The sequence below is a fragment of the Cottoperca gobio genome, chromosome 21 (genome assembly GCF_900634415.1).
Source record: "Cottoperca gobio chromosome 21, fCotGob3.1, whole genome shotgun sequence".
Lineage (NCBI taxonomy): Eukaryota > Metazoa > Chordata > Actinopteri > Perciformes > Bovichtidae > Cottoperca > Cottoperca gobio.
In genome coordinates this window covers 13961648-13981454 of record NC_041375.1, presented here as the reverse complement: position 1 = coordinate 13981454, position 19807 = coordinate 13961648, and the positions used below count along the sequence as shown (strand labels likewise).

The following is a 19807-nucleotide window of genomic DNA, read 5'->3' as shown; positions in this document are numbered from 1 at the left end:
ATTCCATTCATTTTAAAGGGGACAGATTATGCTCATTTTCAGGTATTTTGGGTTTTTACTAGAAAATGTTTAGATGCTTTAATGTTCAAAAAACACATTATTTTTCTCATTCTGTCTGTCTGAATATACCTGTAGTCACCCTCAGTCTGAAACGCTCAATTGTAGCGCCCGTCTCTTGCCATTACATGTTTTTATCAAGACACTTATCAGCTTTGTGTCTCTGTTCTACATAAACAGGTAGAAAATGCTTTCTTTTTCCAAGGCTCACATCACACTTACCATAATTGACCATCACACACACACTCATAACATCTATTGGGTTATTCAAAATCTATTTGAAATCAATGTTAGCTTTTTACTTTTATAAAGATTATTTTCTTGTTTTATGTTTACTATTTGTCGTGGTTTTTTCAGTGTATGTTTTTATTAAGTACCACCCACTTACTTATTAGTACCTTCTTGAAAACAAGATAATGCATCAGAGGAAGCTTATCTTGTAAACAATAAACTGATAAATGAATGAGCTATTTACCATGAAACATTTCACTTCAAATGTATAATGTTAATGTGTGTGTGGTCAGCACAGAGCCAAAACTACAGGGGTTTGACAGAACACAATCATCAGCACTTATTAAATGAATAAAAGAAAGCGATAAACTGATTACTGAAGTATGTTAATAACAGTTTTCTTTAGACCAATCAGAACAAATGTTTTGGAATTTTTCCTTATCACACTAAATATAGTCTTTGGACACAAAAAGGTTTTTGTGATGTAGGCTGCTTCCTACCTGAGCAGGTGAGGAGGGAGGGGGCAGCAGAGTGCAGGGTGGTTGTTGTTGGGGGGGGAGTTCAACTCCTTTGCTTGTAGGCGCAGGTGGCACAAACACAGACAGCTGGAGCACGAGTTTTGCTCGTCTGGAGCGGGTGGCTTCCCGTAGGGTGGCACAACACTCTGCAGGATGCCGTGTGGACCCATCTGCCATGGTGAGGCCTGCTCACAGACGCCCCCATCCACCCACCCTACACTGTACCTCCTGATACCCATAACTCACCCTGCCCAGGCCACGCGTGTTGTCCACAATACCATGCGAATGTTTATATAATGCTTCAAAAAGTCCTCACCCTATGGGTTGAAAGCATAGCAATTCAATTCGATATCTGAAATATTGGCCGTTGTATGTGTAGGAGATTGTCACTTTCGCAATGGAGTCCGCTTTCTGGGAGAAAATTGACAGCAACGAAGTGACCTCTGTCAGCTGCTGCATTAATGGGGGAAGTAAACAGATGTCGTTTCTTTTCTTCTCCTATTTTGTGTTCTCGAACTCCTGTCAATGGAAAACCACTCAAGTATCTCTTCTTTATCTCTGATGAGTTGTTACATTTCTGTTTGGCAATATTAATGTTTTTTTTTTTATTTATTTATTTTTTTTTAAAAAGGTACATTCGGCAAGACAAGATTTTCAAATTGTCTAAAGAAAGGTTAATTATTAATGCATACATATTTTCCAAATTCTGATATGGCCAGATTCCTTATTAAACAAAAATCTAAATGTGGGAAACAAAGTGACTCTGCCAGGATTTTAGCCCTCTGAAGCTGCAGCCAAGCTCCAGCAACAACCATCATCATAATACAATGAACAAAAAAACATTTACTGGCAGACTCTTCAACTAATGTATTTACATCCTTTCATCATCAATCCAAGTTTAGCAACCACCTAAAGTCAATCAAAAGGGAAAACAAGTTTACTCTGTTCAGGATGAAGAACAGTAACTCTTCTCGACAAAAAACAATCCATTAAAAGTTGAAAATTTTGAAGGTTTTATTCAAAAATGTCAAAGAAATTAAAAGATAAATTTAACCTTAGGCAACATTCTACTGAGAAAACAAAAGTCTTTGGCTTTAACAAACACTACGAAACAAAATTACAGAGGAAAGATTCCTCAAACTGTACATACAAGTAACCACTGGCAAATGTGTGGCACAAGTAAAAAATTAAAACAAACTTTTATATAGCTCTATGAAAATCTCTCTTTTTCCTCAAGCTGTCTGTACAACAATCTTCATAAATTAGAACTTTTTTCATATAACTTAATGACTGTTCAACATGGTGGTTACTTATATGAGCAATTTTTCTTATGTGCACCTCTGCAACTCTTGACCCAGATACTATGGCACTTGGTTCAGACACCACTAGCAGCATTAACCTCACAAGACAGCATTACTTCTCAGTCTCGGGCATTACGCAGAAATCTCCAGTATAATCAGTGGCCCTTTACATTTGTTGCACAGCCGAGCTAACTACAGAGGAAATGCTGCTGCGAGTTAGTCTAGAGCCTCGACAAAGCAACGCACATTTAGTTTGTTTAAAAGGAGCACAGATCCAGTTAGCACCACAGCGCTTTGTTGTCATTGTTGGTCTTTAACATTTTTAATTCAACCTCTGGAATCTATTGCAGCAGCAGCAGCAGCAGCAGCAGCTCTTTTAAAAAATCATGAAACTGAATGTGTGAACATGAGACATGTCGTCGCCCACCCTAATGATTACAATAATACATCATAAAAAAATAGGTGTGAAGGAAATCAAAAAGTATTCAAAACAACCTCTAAGGAAACAGCTGTATGTGGCCAGCTCCTGAGCATGGCATTTGGTCTGGAAGGGCGGGCTGGACCTGCTAACCCGACCTAGTACAGAGGAGAAAGAAAACTCTGAGGTAGATAACTGGTCTGACTGACCACCAGGTCGAATCACAGGCTTTTTAAGAAGGTCATAGCACTGTCCTTTCATAGTTTAAACTTCCTTTCTTTTTAACTTAATCTTTACTACAATGTTCAATTTTTCTGTAAGTATGAAATAAATCTGTGGCACTTGTTGGATCCAGGCCTTCCTTCATGCTTGTGTGTGTCCGTACTGTATACTAATACCTATGAAAATTGAACGTAAGTTGTACAAAAAAGGCACACTGTCCAAACTGCAATCTTGTTTGCAGAGTCACTTGTGTCCTGGTGAAAGAAACAAATGATTTCCTCAGTGTACTAGTTCACAATCTTTGGTGAAGTAAACTACAATCGAAAGAGCCAAGTTTGTTTCCTATCAAAGAGTGAGGTGCAATAAAATACACATATTCATCTCATTTTACCCCCCAACTCGCTGAACCTTTGCCTAAGTTCTATTACAAGGCTGTGATGAGTTTTTGTTTTGTTTTTGCACAATCATAAGTCTATGTTTTCCTGTTAGTTTTGTCAAATATGGAAAAGACACACCCCATCAAAATATCAATTAACATCACCCAAAAACACGACAGACAAATAAAACACATTTGCCCCTTCTCATTCTCCCACCAAGTTCAATTGCAGCTACTCTACAATACCAAGTAATCAAAAAGGCAAGATTCAAAAAGGTAACACGTTCCAACATCCAGAAACATGTAAAGTCTTCTTACTAAATAAATATTACATCCAATAAAATCATCAGATGTGGACGCCTTTCATTTAAAACATTTTCGCTAAAATTCTACTTTTCTATCAGTTTTGGGAGGGAAAAATCAAAAACACCTTGATAAAATAAAATAAAAAAATTAACTAAATAGCTAATTTCCAAGGCAATAGCGCTCAACATGTTTTACTTATTGCTGCTCTCTGTGGTGTTCTGTATAAAAACTATAAAGGCAAATTTGAATCCGACAGCAAGATCGATCTAAAGTACTAAGATAAATCACTTTACAAGAAAACAACACTTAACACTTCACCATAGCAACACTCACACGGCAAGCACAAAAACATCATTTTCAAAAGGTCAAAAGAAATCTGGAAATATCAACAAAAAACACATTTACTATCATGCACTTTGAACAACTAGTCACGCGATTCTTCCTTGTATCCTGTGGCAATCCTTGGTAAAAAATAAACGTTTTCTAGTATGAAAATAAAACTTTTTCAAAACATTTTTTTTTTGTTTATATATATATATATATATATATATATATATATATATATATATATATATATATATATATATATATATATATATATATATATATATATATATATATAATTTGAATCATTTGATGAACTCAGATATTTTCTCTGAACATGATACCAAAAATAGTCTCACTTAAACATTTGCAGAACCTGTGCAAAACAGTGAAAAGATCCTTAGCATCCGTTGCATTTGTAGACATGATTGTTTGAGCTGTTGTCCGAATGTTACCTCAGAACTACTTGGTTTGTTGGTAGGAATATGGGGAATGATTGCCGGATGTGTCCACTTGTGAGTGTGCACCATTTTCCTGGAAGAGAGAGTAAAACAACAATGAGCTGTTGTTTAAAATGACGATAATGCTTTACTCGCAGCAGGCTGCAGTGATGTTAATGCACATACCTCTACAGGAACATTTGATGTCTGCATGTGTGCATACTGTGGGATATATGCTCCTTGCATAGCTGTGTTGGCGGCCATGAACTGCACAATGAAGGAGAGAGAAATAGAGTTCATTTGCATTTTAAAGAAACACTTTTAACACCTCAATCTCAAATAAGTATAATGTGTGAACTCATTTCTGATTCCATGCAGAGTTCCCTCACCGTTCCTGCATTGCCCATTGAGAGGTGACTCATCTGCTGCGCAAGAGGGGCCAACATGGAAGTAGGCTGTAGTGACATAGATGGGTCCATAGAGGGCGATAGCACAGTACCCTGGAAGAAATGTGTGAGCAGATTAGAGGAATTTAAGCAGCTTGTGCATACACAAAGTCACTGAGGGATTGTTCTTCTGTAAAATTGAAATACACCTCAAAAACAAATGACATTACCGCATAAAAAGGTATGCAGAATATCGAGGATGTAAATGCATAATGGGTGTTGCAGGATTGGATTTCAGGCAAAGAGAAGCAGAGTCATTTGTAACTTCACATTTAATGCCCACACCAGAAGGTGAATAGTCACAAGTTGAGCAAGTTGTCTATAAGCATCTTGGCTGGCCTGATGCATCTCGCAATGTTTTCTATGCTGGCTCGTTTTCAAAGCAAGAAATGACTCTTCTCTCTCAATTCAAACCCATCTGTTGTAAAATATTCGGCATCTGTCATCAAATACACAGCTTCGCATCGCCTCTCCAAAGCAGTCGTTTTTACATTCCGATACAAACATTTTAGTACAGTAAATCCTCAAGGATCAGTGTCACCTTATGTGTAACTACTACTCTCCCATATTGTGTCTGTCTGTTTACAGAACATTTTTTACAATTCTGTTACAACCACAGTGATGAAATAAAAAGGGAGAGAGTTTGTGATGAAGACAGCGATGAGGAGAAGATTCCGTTCTTACCGGGTGCTGCATGATGTACGGTTGATGAGGCAACCAGGATGGGTTCTGCACCTGGAATGTGACACAAGCACACTCTGTAATCACACTAACATTGAACGGTTGCCTTAGGGATCGCATGCTACTGTGACGGCAACAATCATAAAAGGGCCACTGTGCGCTTTGTCACACTTAACCCACACCTCCAGGACGAGTCTCTGAACCCTGATCCTGATTATAAACGCAAATGCTGAGTGACTGTGGGTAAAACTGATGAATTAAATGTTGCGTCTTTGTTATATTACAGTATCAAAGCCACATTTCCATCATTGAAGAGATTGAAGGATTCAAACCTGGTATGTTGAAACCGGAGACATGTAAGGAGACATGGACGTTTGAGCCATCATCCGGTTTGAAATACTGTACGCTTGCTGGAAAAATCTGTGGAAGCAGATTAAAGTGTAATTTAGTGAAATAACAAAGTTAAGTACAATGAAATATACATTGACCACGATAGAGCAATCTAATCTGTTGTTGTAGTTTACCCATTTTGCATAGCAGCTGCACTGGGGTCATATGTGAGTGTCATTCCAGCCTGGGAACAAAAGAAAGCACAGGTTTGGCAACTAAACAGAAACACGCAAACCCAACAGTTAACCACCACAGCATCGTCATACGACAGTCTATTGTGTATCTTTTGTGCTCAAACCTGAAACAGGGCGTCATTGACTACAAAAGACTTAACCACGATTACAACCACATACAAATCAGGAGTGACAGACACATGCAGTTTGTTCCTTTAACAACACTAAACAACAACAAAGTCCCACTCAGGTGCTTTTGCCGTCATGTTTTAATACTGGTTATACTCTCTGTTGTTTATCACACAACACTTTAGGTTCAGCTGAAATGTGTCCTTTATTACTATTCCTATCATAGATTGGTTCCCATCAACACTTACCAGTCTGGAGTCACCGTCCCTTCCCCAAACACGACCATTCAGGACAAATCTATTCTGACTTTGTCGCTTTTTCTGTCCACCATCAGCGAACTTGCACAGCAAAGGTTCAGATGGTGCTAAAGAGAGAGAAGTGGCAAGAGACTAAAATAAAAGGTTTGTCCTGAACAAACATCACACACACACACACACGCACACACACGCACGCATGCACGCACGCACGCCTCTTATTGCTTGCTATACAGTCACTCACTCCCTGAAGCCTGGGGAGTGCACATTTACTAGCCGGCCTGGGAACGCAGACATCTAATTTGGCAGATGTGGAGCTGTAATCCCCTCCCCTTCCTAAAGGAGGCAAGGCCAGCAGAGACTATTTCAGTCTAATAATCCAATTAAAAGGCTTAGAGAGGGAGTGGAGGCCACACAGAGCAGCTCCCTCTCTCTCCTTTTCTTTGTCTGTGCTCTGCCACTTAGGGCTGAGTGTATGTGAGCGGCAGACTCACTGACTCCTGCTGGAGGCAGGAATCAGTTGACTGACCGTTTCCTCCTGCCTATACAACACCGCCCATTAACATTGTACACATCATAGTCATTCCAACACAAATCCTCTTCTTTTCTTTCACATATTATTTCCATGGCATGGCAGGTAAACTAAATCATTTTACATTTCTGCAGTGCAAAGCTGCAAATATAAGATAATTATACTTCATTTCTTACCTGGAACACCGGCAGGTATTTTAATAAACTTTCCATTGAAGTGAGAAATGACTGCATCACATTTTTCAGGTTGATTCCATCCTGAAGTTATAAAAGACACACAGAGCATAACTATATCAGTGAGAACTGCAGTGACAAGGGTGAGCAGGTGCTCCACAAGAACGGTGGAAGAGGTGGTTCAATATAAAAGTGTACATATGTTGTAATCAACTTGTAAATGTCCATCATTTGTGCCACATGGACCTATTAATGAACTCCCGTAACACAAACATTTCTATCATTCATTAGATATTTGTGTTTTGTCAATCATGACGCTGTCCTCGCCTGTGAAGTATTTCAGTCAATATCCGGTTGTGCAAGTACAACTGGCAGAAGCCAACATTGCATACTATAATTAAATCATGCGTCAGTCAATCAGTCATTGTGAAACTATTTCTTAAAAGGAGTTTCCATCTGTCCATACATGAGACGCCTTGTTCTCAACAACATAGCTTTGTGTTTTTAGGTATTAATTTAGAAATTAAACCCATTCTATATTGATCTGCGTGGGGACTTTTAGAATGAGAAACCAGCAATGTTTTAAAATCTCTTTCAACTATTTGAAAGCTGTTCTATGTAACGTTTTTAAATATCACTTTATCATTAGTGGCTAGTATTACTGATCGCCTGGATCTCAATCGTTTGGTATAATTAGCACTATTGCATCTCAAACTTAAAGGGGATATTGCCACTAGTCTCCCATCCCTCATCCTGACATCACTTCCATTTCACTGCTGTAAAGTGGTCTCTTTATTTAGTTTAATCATACCAATGTGTCATAAGTGAACCTGTTTCAATTTATTGATGTTAAAATGCTATGTGGCAGTAAAAAAAACTCTTTATCTTGTTTCAGAACCATGAGTCATTGCAATAAAAGACTGACCTTGCAAAGCCCACCCCTCTGCTGCGCCCACTGGAGTCCCTCAAGATGCGTGTGGATATGACCTGACCGAAGTGCTTTAACATGTTCTCCAGTTCCTGCTCATCCATAGACATAGGCAAGTTGGAGATGTACAAGTTTGTCGGGTCTTGTTCTTGTTGCTGTAGAGTGAAAAGAAGGGGAGTGAGGGACCCAGAGGTAATGTAAATACACTATAGGAAATGCTTGAAACACACTCGGGAAACACAAAAACCTTCCTTTGTAGTATCAATTTCACACTGGATTTAGTTACAAGACGGAAGAGAGGAGGGAAGGACCAGCTTCATTACAATTCCATATAATTTATCCCTTGAAATGGCTAAACATTTAATAGACTGCTAATAAGGACTTCAGTGATGGGTTAACATGTCTCTGCTTATCTCTGCTTATCTCTGCTTCCTCCTGTCTGTCTCTGTTGGAGGTAGTAAAGGGTCAGTACGAGCAGTGATAAATAAGAGATTTGCATGCAGCGCACTGTGGCTTGAGGCCCACATCAGCTGATTTCTTGCTGTATTTTAATTGCATCAGCAGAAACATAAGACACAGCTACGATTCCCTGGGGAGCGGCCTCTCATCATTAATATTCATCAGCGTTGTGTTGTTCAGTGTCAGCTACAGGCACAGGTTGGATTACTAAAAGTAATACACTAACAGAGAAATGGACATTTCAGAATTAGAAGACAATGATGGAGTCATAGACCGCGCTGCAACAAAACCCAGGGAACCTACTTTACCTTTTAGGCCTTTGGTGGCAGAGCTGAGCATTTATACATAAGTGTCCCCTAAATGACCTTCCGGATAGGCACTTAATTAATTGTTAATACCAGGAAGCTGGATTCTTTTCTTTTCAAGAATAGCAGTTCCTCTGTTTTAATACCGACTCTACCATCACTTGAGAGAAATGTGAAAAAAGCTCAGAGAAATTAAGGGACAAAAGTTATTGCAGTGGATAATACATCTTGTGCTTTGAATGGGTCACCACCCATCAGTTAGCCATTAACTGTGACTGACTCACGCTTGTGGAAGAAGAGCTGATGAAGATAGGTGTGGCTGAAGGAGGGATGCTACTCTTTGCCTTGCTACAGACTGTAGGTATGTTAAAAATGATGTCATCTACAGTGTAGATCTTCTACATTTACTGAAGCAGGGTATATTAGGTTAGCACATGTATTCTTTTTTAGGAACAACCTCACATTCACACTTGGCAGATGCCCAGTACAGCCTCAGTCTTATCCGATTGGCCACTCAGCAGCTCTACGGAAGCAGTTGGGACTTTAAGCGTCTTCCTGAAGGGCACTAACAATCGTGGTAATGAGGGAGGGGCATGTACTGCTCATGCGCTTCCTCTGTCAACATTAGCCTGCTGATCCAGGGATGGCTACACCCTTCCATTAAGTTTCATGAAAATCAAGCCAGCAGTTTTTTTTTTCACAATCCTAATGATAAACAAGCAAACCAACAAACAAAACCAAAAACCAAAACCTCCATGGCTGAGGTAAGAATGCCGTTTCTCTATTAATGTCATTCACGCAGCTTAATTAAACCATCTAAAATAATTTCATGACATATAAATGTTGCCTGTATTAATTCCTATACAAATGAACATTAAGTAAATCCCTTATATGCACACAGAGAAAATGAAGCACATAATTAAGCATATTCAATAGATATTCAATGAAGTAAGATATGGTAAAAAGAAGGGAAACTCTTATCTGGCCACTTCCCACCACCTGCTTTTGAAATAATAATGAGAGAAAGCCCATTGAGGGTGGCTGGGCTGATAAAAAAAAAACAGGAAAAGGGACCTTTGTCAGGGTGTCCATTAAGTCCAAACAAGCTTGAGCAATAGTGGGACTGAAAGGCCCACACTTTATAAAGGCATTTACCTTCCACAATACAAAGATTAAACTTCAGCATGCCCCTCGGAGCTGCTCTATTTTAATTAAAAAAAGTAAAATGGGTGCACAGAGGCATGTCAAGAAGCTCTACAGATCCCCAGACAGGGAAATGAGGCCATGGGTTCTTGCTCGGTGCTGTAAGGGAACAACGTTTCCTCCGACTGGTTCCTGTTACCATAACAACACACAATTAGTGTGTAAACTAGTGAGAGTTTAGGTGTGTAAGGTTATAGCCCAAATTACACTGTTAACTAATGTGTACTAATGACCTACTGTCCACACAACACTGAGCGCCGTTAAATCCATAGTTTGAACTATTTCTTTAACATGACAATCTACTGTAACTCCAACTTGTCCAGCGAAGAAGAGAACTTGTTCAGTTTTGAGAAGTTTAAGTAAAATAGTCTTTCTGGGAGGTACAAACTGTACGTGTAATGATGCTTTGGAGGAGACGGATAGACTAGTCTCCGCTGCCGGACAGTCTCACTGTGGAAGCATGTCCACATGGTGCATCATTTCTCTGCTACATCATCCCGCTGTCAGCAACACCGTAAAAAGATGTATATGCTTCCAACACATATACATCATAAACCATATATGAACACATCAGCAAATTACCAAATACATTTAATCATTGGGTGACATATTTACTAAGAAGGTGGTGCAGCACAAATGTGAAGTGTATCAACACTGTATTAACTATACTATTAATGCAGTAGGAGTCAAACTTAACGGAAGATAAAAAAAGACTTGGAATAACACAATGATAAAACAAACAAGACGAAGCACCAGCTCAGAGTGCAGCAGGTGGAGGGTGGAGACGCTGTTGAATACAGTTAAATGCATTCAAGTGTTCACTGTGAATGCCTTAACTTAAAACAAATAAGTATCTGACATTGTGACCTCAGAGTGCATTAAACATCAAACAGACACTTGCACTATTCACATGCAAGGTGAGACCTACAAACTGCAAAAAACCTTGTGCACATGCGTCACATTTGCTACTAAAAACGGATGCAAGTGTGTCAGTAAATATGGTGCTGAAGTCTGCGAATGTCTAAAATCCAGTAAAGTTCCATAAACACACACACACGCAAACATATTCACGTTTTTTCAACACAAGATTCAGCTCTCAGAGTCACTACAGACCAAGAGTTTGGGAGCATACAGCCTGCAGTCAAGGATTCCAGTCCTGCTATTTAATACCACACAGATTAGGTTTAGCTCACCTCACCAGCCAGATGGAGGAGAAACAGTGTTACTGGGTGACTTGTATGTGCGTGATATCAGGATTAGACTGTAATGAATCCTCACCTTTGCCATCTGAGCTTGGACACCAGTGGTCTTCAGGGCAGCCACAGCTTTCTGAGCTGCAGCGGGGCTGTCAAAGTCCACAAAGCCATAACCTGAAGAGACAAGCAGCTCAGTTATAGAACAATATTCTACAGACTCTCTGTGGTGGATGGTGATGGTGTGTGTGTTCATTAGTGGGTAGAGAATGTTACCATAAGAAATCTTTACATGCAGTGTGTTACTATGTGCATTTACAGTATGTATGTATACACTTCTGCATTATAGGTAAATCTAACTGTGTATTTTAGGCCTGCATGTAACGATTATTTTCAGTTATGTTCTCGTATAATTGCTTTGTCTAGCTAATGCAGCAAATAGCACACAATGTTCTTTACCAACGTAAGTCTCACAAAGCACATTGTGAAGCCTTTAAACTATAGTTTTTTCCAAGGAATACAAAGAAAACCAAAAGATATTCACTTTTGGGAAAGTAGAACCAGAGAAATAGATTAGAAAGATTATCAAAATACATTTTCTGTCGAATAATCGAACAATCATTTCAGCTTTAGTGTATTAATGTGAGCTTGTGTGTGTCTGTGTGGAGGTAGAGGTAGAAAAACGCTGAGAATGCAGATACCAGTGTGACGTTCATGGCTCTTTGTCCTGTGGGAGGGGGGCACAAACAGGGCGAACCTGCAGTCCCTAACCTCTACTGCAGCTGCTATATTTAATCTAGTCCAGATAAATGATGGTGAATATGTCAGGGCTATTTCAGATGACAAATTGGTGACATTGGTACTAAAAGTTTAATGGGAATCCTTGGCTTTGTTGGAACTTAAAGTTCTGAAATGAGTAAAACCACAATTTTGTGAAACTCAAGATCGCATAAAGTTATTGCTCAAGCCATTTCTGACTTTTATTTCAAATTGAGTCAGAGCTTTCCAAGGTGTTTAACGTTGTCCTTTCCCCTTTCACTGAGAGACATTAATTAACTGGCATCTGTATAATCCAGAGAAGAGTGACAAAGCATTCTCTTAATCCCATCAGGACTAGAGAGAATCAGTAAATCCCTCTTTAGTCAGATGGGCAGTCTACTAGAAATGAACCGAGACCAACACTGTCACTCAGCAGAAAGAGGAGGAGTCTGCCACTTCTTCCCCAGGAAGCACCCACAGCAGTGACACACCAACAGACAAGGGTTGAGGCTTAAAATAACATGAGCTGGGAGGCAGCTTTAAGCAGCCTGGCTGTCTGTTTCCTGACTTGCCGTATCATCTGACACAACTGCATAGCTGTTGAATGACTTGATGTTTTGATAGAATTACCACATTGGAAGTCGGCCAACTTTTGAGAAAGCGTAGATGTGATATTCTTTGAGGTTTTGAAAATCCTGCAGGACACTTCATGAGATTTCTTGATACATACTAAATTAGGAGAAGAGATAAAAGAGGGTTGGGTTGGAAAGAGAAACACTACTTTACACACCTTTACATTTGTTTGTAGTCTTGTCCAGGATGGCCTTTGTTGACACAATTTTGCCATACCTAGGGGAGGAGCAGAAAGGCGAGGCATTGTTAGCTGGATTATGCATGTACCAGACAGAGCCAGTTATAAAACACACAGAGAGGGAGGGTAGAGCAACAATTTATGACATCACCGTACAAATATGAGAAACAGGAAGTGGTTTCCATGTGGCACTGAAAATCCCCCCAAAGCTAAACAGTCCCTTTTTAACTAAACCACTGTAATACACTTCATAAGAGCTACCAAAGAACCCTTACATTTTTTAATACCACACTTTTGTTTACTTACAGAAACATGTACGTGCTAACTAACCACGGCCTCTCCAAGCAGAGATTGTCATTGGGTACTAGTTAAAAATCCCCTTTCTCTCTCTCTCCCTTGCTTTATTTTTCCTCTTTTACACAAAAGGTCTCAATAGCTAATTTGACTTCTTTAACTGTGAATTGTTTATGTTTTATTTATTTAATATGCTTTTAAATATATATATATATATATATATATATATATATATATATATATATATATATATATATATATATATATATATATATATATATATATATATATATATAATATATATATATATATATATATATATATATATATATATATATATATATATATATATATATATATATATATATATATATATACATATACATACACATATATTTAATATGCTTTTAAATATATATATATATATATATATATATATATATATATATATATAATATATATATATATATATATATATATAATAAATAATTGAATTGAATTTGGGATAACAAGACTAAATCCTCTGGAATCCTCCACACAGCTGGTTGGCTTTTGGTTTGGCACAAGGTTCTTCATGTATCTAATTAATTTGTTGTACAGTAGTTTCTTTTCTATTCCTCATTGAGTTTTCATCTTTAAAAACAGGGAGTAATGTCATGAAAGTAGTTTCTTTCAATGTGTGTTTTCCACATGGCCAACAACAGTGGATGCATTTAGTCCATTAGGTATCAGGTTAAAATGACCTATATAACCTACAGTGACCGTGATACAAGCCACACAGCAGTTAACCAAGGGGATACTTTATCTAGGGGTTAAGCTAAATGCTAAAATTGGTGAAAGAGCATGACCTTATGACCTTTCTGTCCCATCTGAACTCATGTGTGGCTACAGCATGTTTGATCTTCCACTATCATCAACATGTAAATAGGAAGTGATAAACAGCACATTTGTCTGTGCATTAACAAAAAGTTAAAAACGATTGCGTTTTAAATTCTCCCATTTGAGGATCTATTAATAATTTAAAAGTAAAAAATAATATAATATATATGTCACTAATGAGGCCAATTTCAATACGCATTATATTTCTAATCTATATTTCTAGATAATTAATTTGCTGCTTTGAGTGGTATCGCATTGTGAAGATAGGCCTCGGAAAAATAGCAAATAAAATCTCTGAGGCACCAGGGCGGTCCCTCTGCAAATATAAAGCATTCAGCGCACAAAGAGAGCTGTGGCTGAGCCCAGTGCTGACAGCATCTCTCCTTTATCCACGCACATGATATATGAAACCTCTGCTGCTGTGCCCCACATGCTCATCATACACGCCCTGTCCTCGCGTGGTTTTGAAGATACATTTTTTATGTCATATTGAAATAGGTGCTGCAATATGGCTGGATTTGTTAGATACTCAATTATAGACACGTATACATGAATACAGGTGTCACACCACGCTCTCTGCATGGTCCAAAACTATATACTCTGTTCTTCAAAAAAAAGAGAATTTAATCGTAAATACTTTCTTGGAAGATATTTAAACAAACCTGTGTGGCTTAATTTGTCATCCAAAGAGAGTGTATTAGAAAGGAAATCATTTTAAACAATAAATTACAACAAAGACAACACTTACATATTTACGTCTTACCATTTACTTTATCGCATTTTATTTGCGTTTAAACAATGATATGCCAAAAAGTGACTGCCAATGCAAGTTTAAACTACACTCTAAAACAAAGTAGCCCAAAAAATCAATGGCTGATCACTAACGGATAATGATGAGAGGAAGTGTGGTACTCACGGCTGACAGAGCTTGACCAGGTCATGGTCCGTGGTTGAAGGGGACAAGCCTCGGATGTAGAGGTTTGTTTTGCTGAGCTGGTCCCAGCCTGCAGTGCTACTGCTGCTGCTGCTGTTGTTGCTCGGGCTGGGTGGAGCCATGGGGTGTGACGATGGGGAAACAGGTGGCTGGAATAGGCAGAGAAACACAGAAAAACTAGGTTGAGTTAAGTTCATTTTAAATAAATAAAATTCTTTATCATCAGGGCTGAAAGTTCTCAAGTCTAAATGAAGGTGAATGGTATCCCTAATGGGTGTGGCCAGGTGTAGCTAGAAGTGTGCTTCTGCTGTCACAGTGTACTGAAAGACCCTCAAGTACTTGTACATCATTGCAGCAAGATGAGATTTTAAACCACTGGAGGTCAGCAGAAATAACATTTTCAGGGAGTTTTAACTTTTCTTAAACTCCTAAAAATCTGCAATATCGAATATTGTGACTTTGGTGACTCTTTGGTGAAGCAGAAACAAGCAGTAAACAAAATAATTATATATTATCACCTTAAAAAGTTGATATGGCGAATTAGCAAACAGTTAATTATTTACCCATGCAGCAGATACAGAGTAACGTAAGCATTTAGAGTCGTGTTACTTGCAACCTGATGAGTGGAAGACCAATATTCCCGCTCATTGAGCTCTGTTTTGCTCTCCAAAAGGCGCCACTATGTACACTAGCTAGCTGCTAATTATGTTTGTCTGCTGATAGGTGCTGGGCAGGTAGCGTACAGTGGGGTTTTTTAGAGCGGAAAAAAGCTGCCTGTTGCTTCTGGAAATTACGCTGATGTGGAGAAAGTGAACCAAACTAGTAAATGTTCAGGCTGTAAAACCAAAACTGTTCAATTAAAGATGCTGAAAGGCTCTGTAGAGCTCAGGGCTACTGCACAGCCGGGTGATGGCTGTGGGTACGTCACTACAAGTGCCCCCTTTCACATGCACATCGTCATTTGGTCCGTTGTTAATTGAACAGTATTGATTATAGCAGTTTTAAGTAACCCTAATGCTTGTCCATGTCAGGACAAAACAACAACTTGCAGCAAAACCTCTGGAAAAAAAAAAGGAGGGAGAAACAAAATAGATAAACATGATTTGATGTCTCTCTGTGTATGATTTCACTTATAGTCTACATAATAAACCAAGAAAGGCTTGCTGTGTGCCCTCACCATGTCACTTTAATATAATCACGTTATGGGAAAAAGAAAACTTAAAACTGTCAGGACACTCCATCATTAGCATCTTGTGGGTTTCTGACTGGTGTGAGAATTAATGTTTTACAGAGCAGTGATCCATATCTGCAGCCATTGCAGTCAGCACAATCAGGGTCTGTGGGGGCTTGTAGCTCTGACACCGGTGTCACACGGATGTCATTGCCTTGGGGTGTCGAATAAGCTATTCGCAGGTCAACATAAACAATCATCTCTGGAGTAGCGCCAGACTTCTTAACCATAACATTCATTAATTAATCGCTTTATCTATAGGCTAAAAATGGTTTGATTGACTTCGGCATGACTGTGTGTCTCTTTCTTATTAGAAAAAAAACTATTTTTTGCTCTGTTAATGTTAAACACATTAAAACAACTGGCACTGGGATTTTCACATTCATCACAAGTTCTGGTTGATTTTCTAAGTCTTAGTATTTCTCATAGCAGCTGCCAGCCCTGTCCAAGGGGGGGGGGGGGGGCAAAAGTGAAAATCCTTCAGTGATTGGGCAACTTTGTGCTTCATGTTTACAAGACACAGATGTCGTCGTCTGAGAGAGCTGTCCCCTTTAGGGATCTGTCTTCTTGTTTACTATCAGGCGCTGATTACCCCCCCCCCCCCTCACAAACCCCCCTCTCTAAAGAATCACAAGCTGAGAGGAAGCTGATGGAATCCCAAGCATGAAGTGCTGACAGGACTGAGCAACTCAAATCTGGACGAGAGTATCTTCTCTTGTGACCTACAGCTTCACATGCCTTCACAGAGAAACAAGTTTGACTTGCTGTTTGCCAACTGATTGGTGGCACAAGTCCTCATTGCTTCCACCGTAACAACCAGTTATCTGTTCTCTTAAGCATAGTCTGTGTCAAAAGGTTTAAATATGGAACATGCTTTCAGTGAATGGTGCAAACTAAATTGTTCCACAAATTAAATGCTACTGTGGCTTCATGAAAATGTGAATGGAGTATTAAGCAATTCTTGGAAAACTTATCATATGTCACAGTTGCTCTCATGACTAGCCTTCACTTACAAACAACAAGATCGGTTCAATTGATTTTCTTGATTTTTGTGAGGATCGGAAACATGGATCACGGACTAGGCTACAAGCAGGATAGTAATTACAAAGAAAACTGGAATTACTACTTAAATTACGCTGAATAAAATTTGTAAAACCCATTTTGCTATTTTGAATATTGTGATTTCAAAATGACCAGTGGTGCCAACGTAAAGGTGGCAGGTACTGTGTCATCATACTAGTTTAGTCTTGGAGTACTGCACTCTCTTTAACAAGAACACTGTAGGCCATCTCTCAAATCTTCATAGGTTTTTTTTTAATCTAAGCACAAGAAGTAAAACCAGAGTGAAATTACAACTTCTCAGTATCTCAGAAAGAGTGATCCTTGAATGATAAATTATGAACACGCCCTGGAAAAGAATTGTAAAGCTGAGGCTGACTTAATCCACGTTGAAGAATGTCAGGATATGAAGATCGAAACTGTATGTTTCATATCAATATCTGTATGTTAGCAGGTACAACGAAAACAGAGAACATGAGAAAAACAAACAACCAAATGTGGGAAATAAATGGGACTATAGACTTTTAGATTAAAAACTTTTTCATAGACATGCATTTAATACACCTGAGGAATAGTTTAGAACTATAATATGAACTACAACACTCAAGACAAGCCAGAATTAAAAATAAATAAAAATGTCTGCCAAAGGTTCCTGAGGTTAATTTCTTGGAGTCTGTGCTTCAGGTGAGTGATACTTCCTTTTTCTCTGTGGGACTGGAAGTGAGTTTAGTTTTCATATACGTGCCTGGCTACTCAGATGCAGGACTGTGAGAGACTGTGATGGGGAGAGGATGGCATCTTATCAGCCAGCTCCAGACCGGCAGAGCCTGTCATATCCGAACTGGAAATACGCAGGGCTTTCAGTAACAGGCCTCGCCCATGGAGCTCTAGCCACAGGATAACAGCATGAGCACGACAGAGTGAATATGCTTATTCAAATCGTTTGGCTTTTCGTTTTAAAAATCTATATGTAACTGGGACAAAGTGAACGCACCAGTGGACAATTAGTCATCCATACTTTATAATTCTGTACAACACAGAGAAACCTACTGCAAGCAAATAGGGTGTATTTAAGTTAACCTATGGTTTATACCACTGAAAGTGAGTTTGACAAAAAAAACAGGCCAACCAATGTTCACTGGTCCAAACTAAGCGACAATAAAGGCTATGTATGGAAACTTCTATTTGGTCGAGTTTCAGTGAAGTGGTGTTCATTCCCAGCTCATGTGTAGGCCTACTTCATTTATAATACAACATATGTACAAAGTATTGGTGTTAGAGGGGATATGTGGCCACTATAGCCATTACATTAAGCATCAACTGAGGTCATAAGCCTGTATCTCTCCAGCAGTGTCGGACCTGGCTGGACTACAGCCCGAACAGTAGGCTATTCTCATTATGCATAAGTAGCATATCTGAATGTTTCATCACACACGGGAACACAACACTGACATTTGGAATTACGTAACCTAAACCAAAGTTAGTTTTCTCTCCGTTTAAGCGTCAGTTTATTTAGGCTGTGAGCTGCTGTTAGATAGACATTTTCAGCGACTTCCATGAAGTCAGCTTTGTGCTTTATTAGTATATCTGAAGGCTTCCCTTTGGTAAATATTAGCGTATTTACGTTACCTGTTTGCGATACGGAGTCCTTAGTGGCTTTCCAGTATTAGCAAAAATCATCCTCAGTTCGAACAGGGGTAGTTTTCTTCTGTTAAGCTACAATTTTCTAGCGAAATACATCAAACTCCTCGTATAAGTAGAAATGTATTTGACATGGATATCCTCCTTACTCTGCTAAAGGACACAACAATAAGGTGCTACACATATTAGCTGTATACATATCCTTGACGTCGACTATCCGGCAACAGAAACCTCCGTAAATTGTCCCAACTTCGATTGCCCAGCCCCGTTTGTTTGACTGGCTTCATTGATTTGCAGTCAGCGCTGCGCAGGACAGACGCTGCCACGGCGGGAGAAACCATTCAACCATTTGGTGTAGGGGGGGTCTTTTAACAATATTCCCAAAATACATACCGTTTTGTATCTAGTCGCTTTTACTAAGATTTAAAAGTAGGATATCTCTTATATGCTAAATATATTTTGGCATTTATTAAGCATATACTGTCTTCTATTATCTGAACACATAATATAAAGACATTCATTCCACCTCTGTTGGTGTTCGTATATCAAAAGATGCATACCAAACATTCCTCCGTGCGGCTGGTCCTCGATGTGATATTCTTGTAAGTTTCTGGTTATTTTTACGTTTAACTCTCACAACCATGGAGAATATAATCAGAAGAAGAGCAAATAAAATCACTAGCTTTAATGCTAATTGTTAATTATAGTGAAGTATTCCATTTAGTTCGGAGGCAGCAATCTACCAAAGATCAATAAGTGGTAAATTGGTGTGGTTTTATAGAGGCCTGCATACAAAATGTTTTGTTATTTATTAGAAACGCTGTGGTACAAAATGAGTATCTTCTTTTGTAAAAAAAAAAGAAGAAGAAGAACGCCCAGAAATAAAACACACATTTACTAGACGTCTGGATACCCACAAGCGTAAAACCATCACTAAAACTGAAACAATAATAGACTATAACAAAACAGCCATACAACATTGTGTAAATAGGCTTTTACTCGATATAGCTTTTTTTTGTTTTTATAAATCTAATTGCTACATTATTGTATGTCAATGATGAGTGAAATTCGATGAATGTTTGTTTCACAAATGGAGTAAAGGATCAGTGGATATTGCAAAACCTCTGAAAATAAAACAGC

At 38.7% G+C, this 19807-nt stretch overlaps 1 protein-coding gene across 1 annotated transcript; it reads right to left on the bottom strand.

The window, feature by feature from the left end:
- Positions 1 to 1795: 1795 nt before the first annotated feature.
- rbms1b (RNA binding motif, single stranded interacting protein 1b) lies at positions 1796 to 18706 on the bottom strand. The gene is given in 15 exon segments (XM_029459031.1): positions 1796 to 3001; positions 4209 to 4287; positions 4380 to 4460; positions 4583 to 4693; positions 5324 to 5374; positions 5653 to 5740; positions 5845 to 5894; positions 6261 to 6376; positions 6975 to 7041; positions 7043 to 7055; positions 7897 to 8054; positions 11145 to 11236; positions 12609 to 12667; positions 14719 to 14885; positions 18656 to 18706. Coding segments are annotated over 14 exon segments (1176 nt in total). The 3' UTR covers positions 1796 to 3001; positions 4209 to 4215.
- Between the last annotated feature and the right edge of the window lie 1101 nt (positions 18707 to 19807).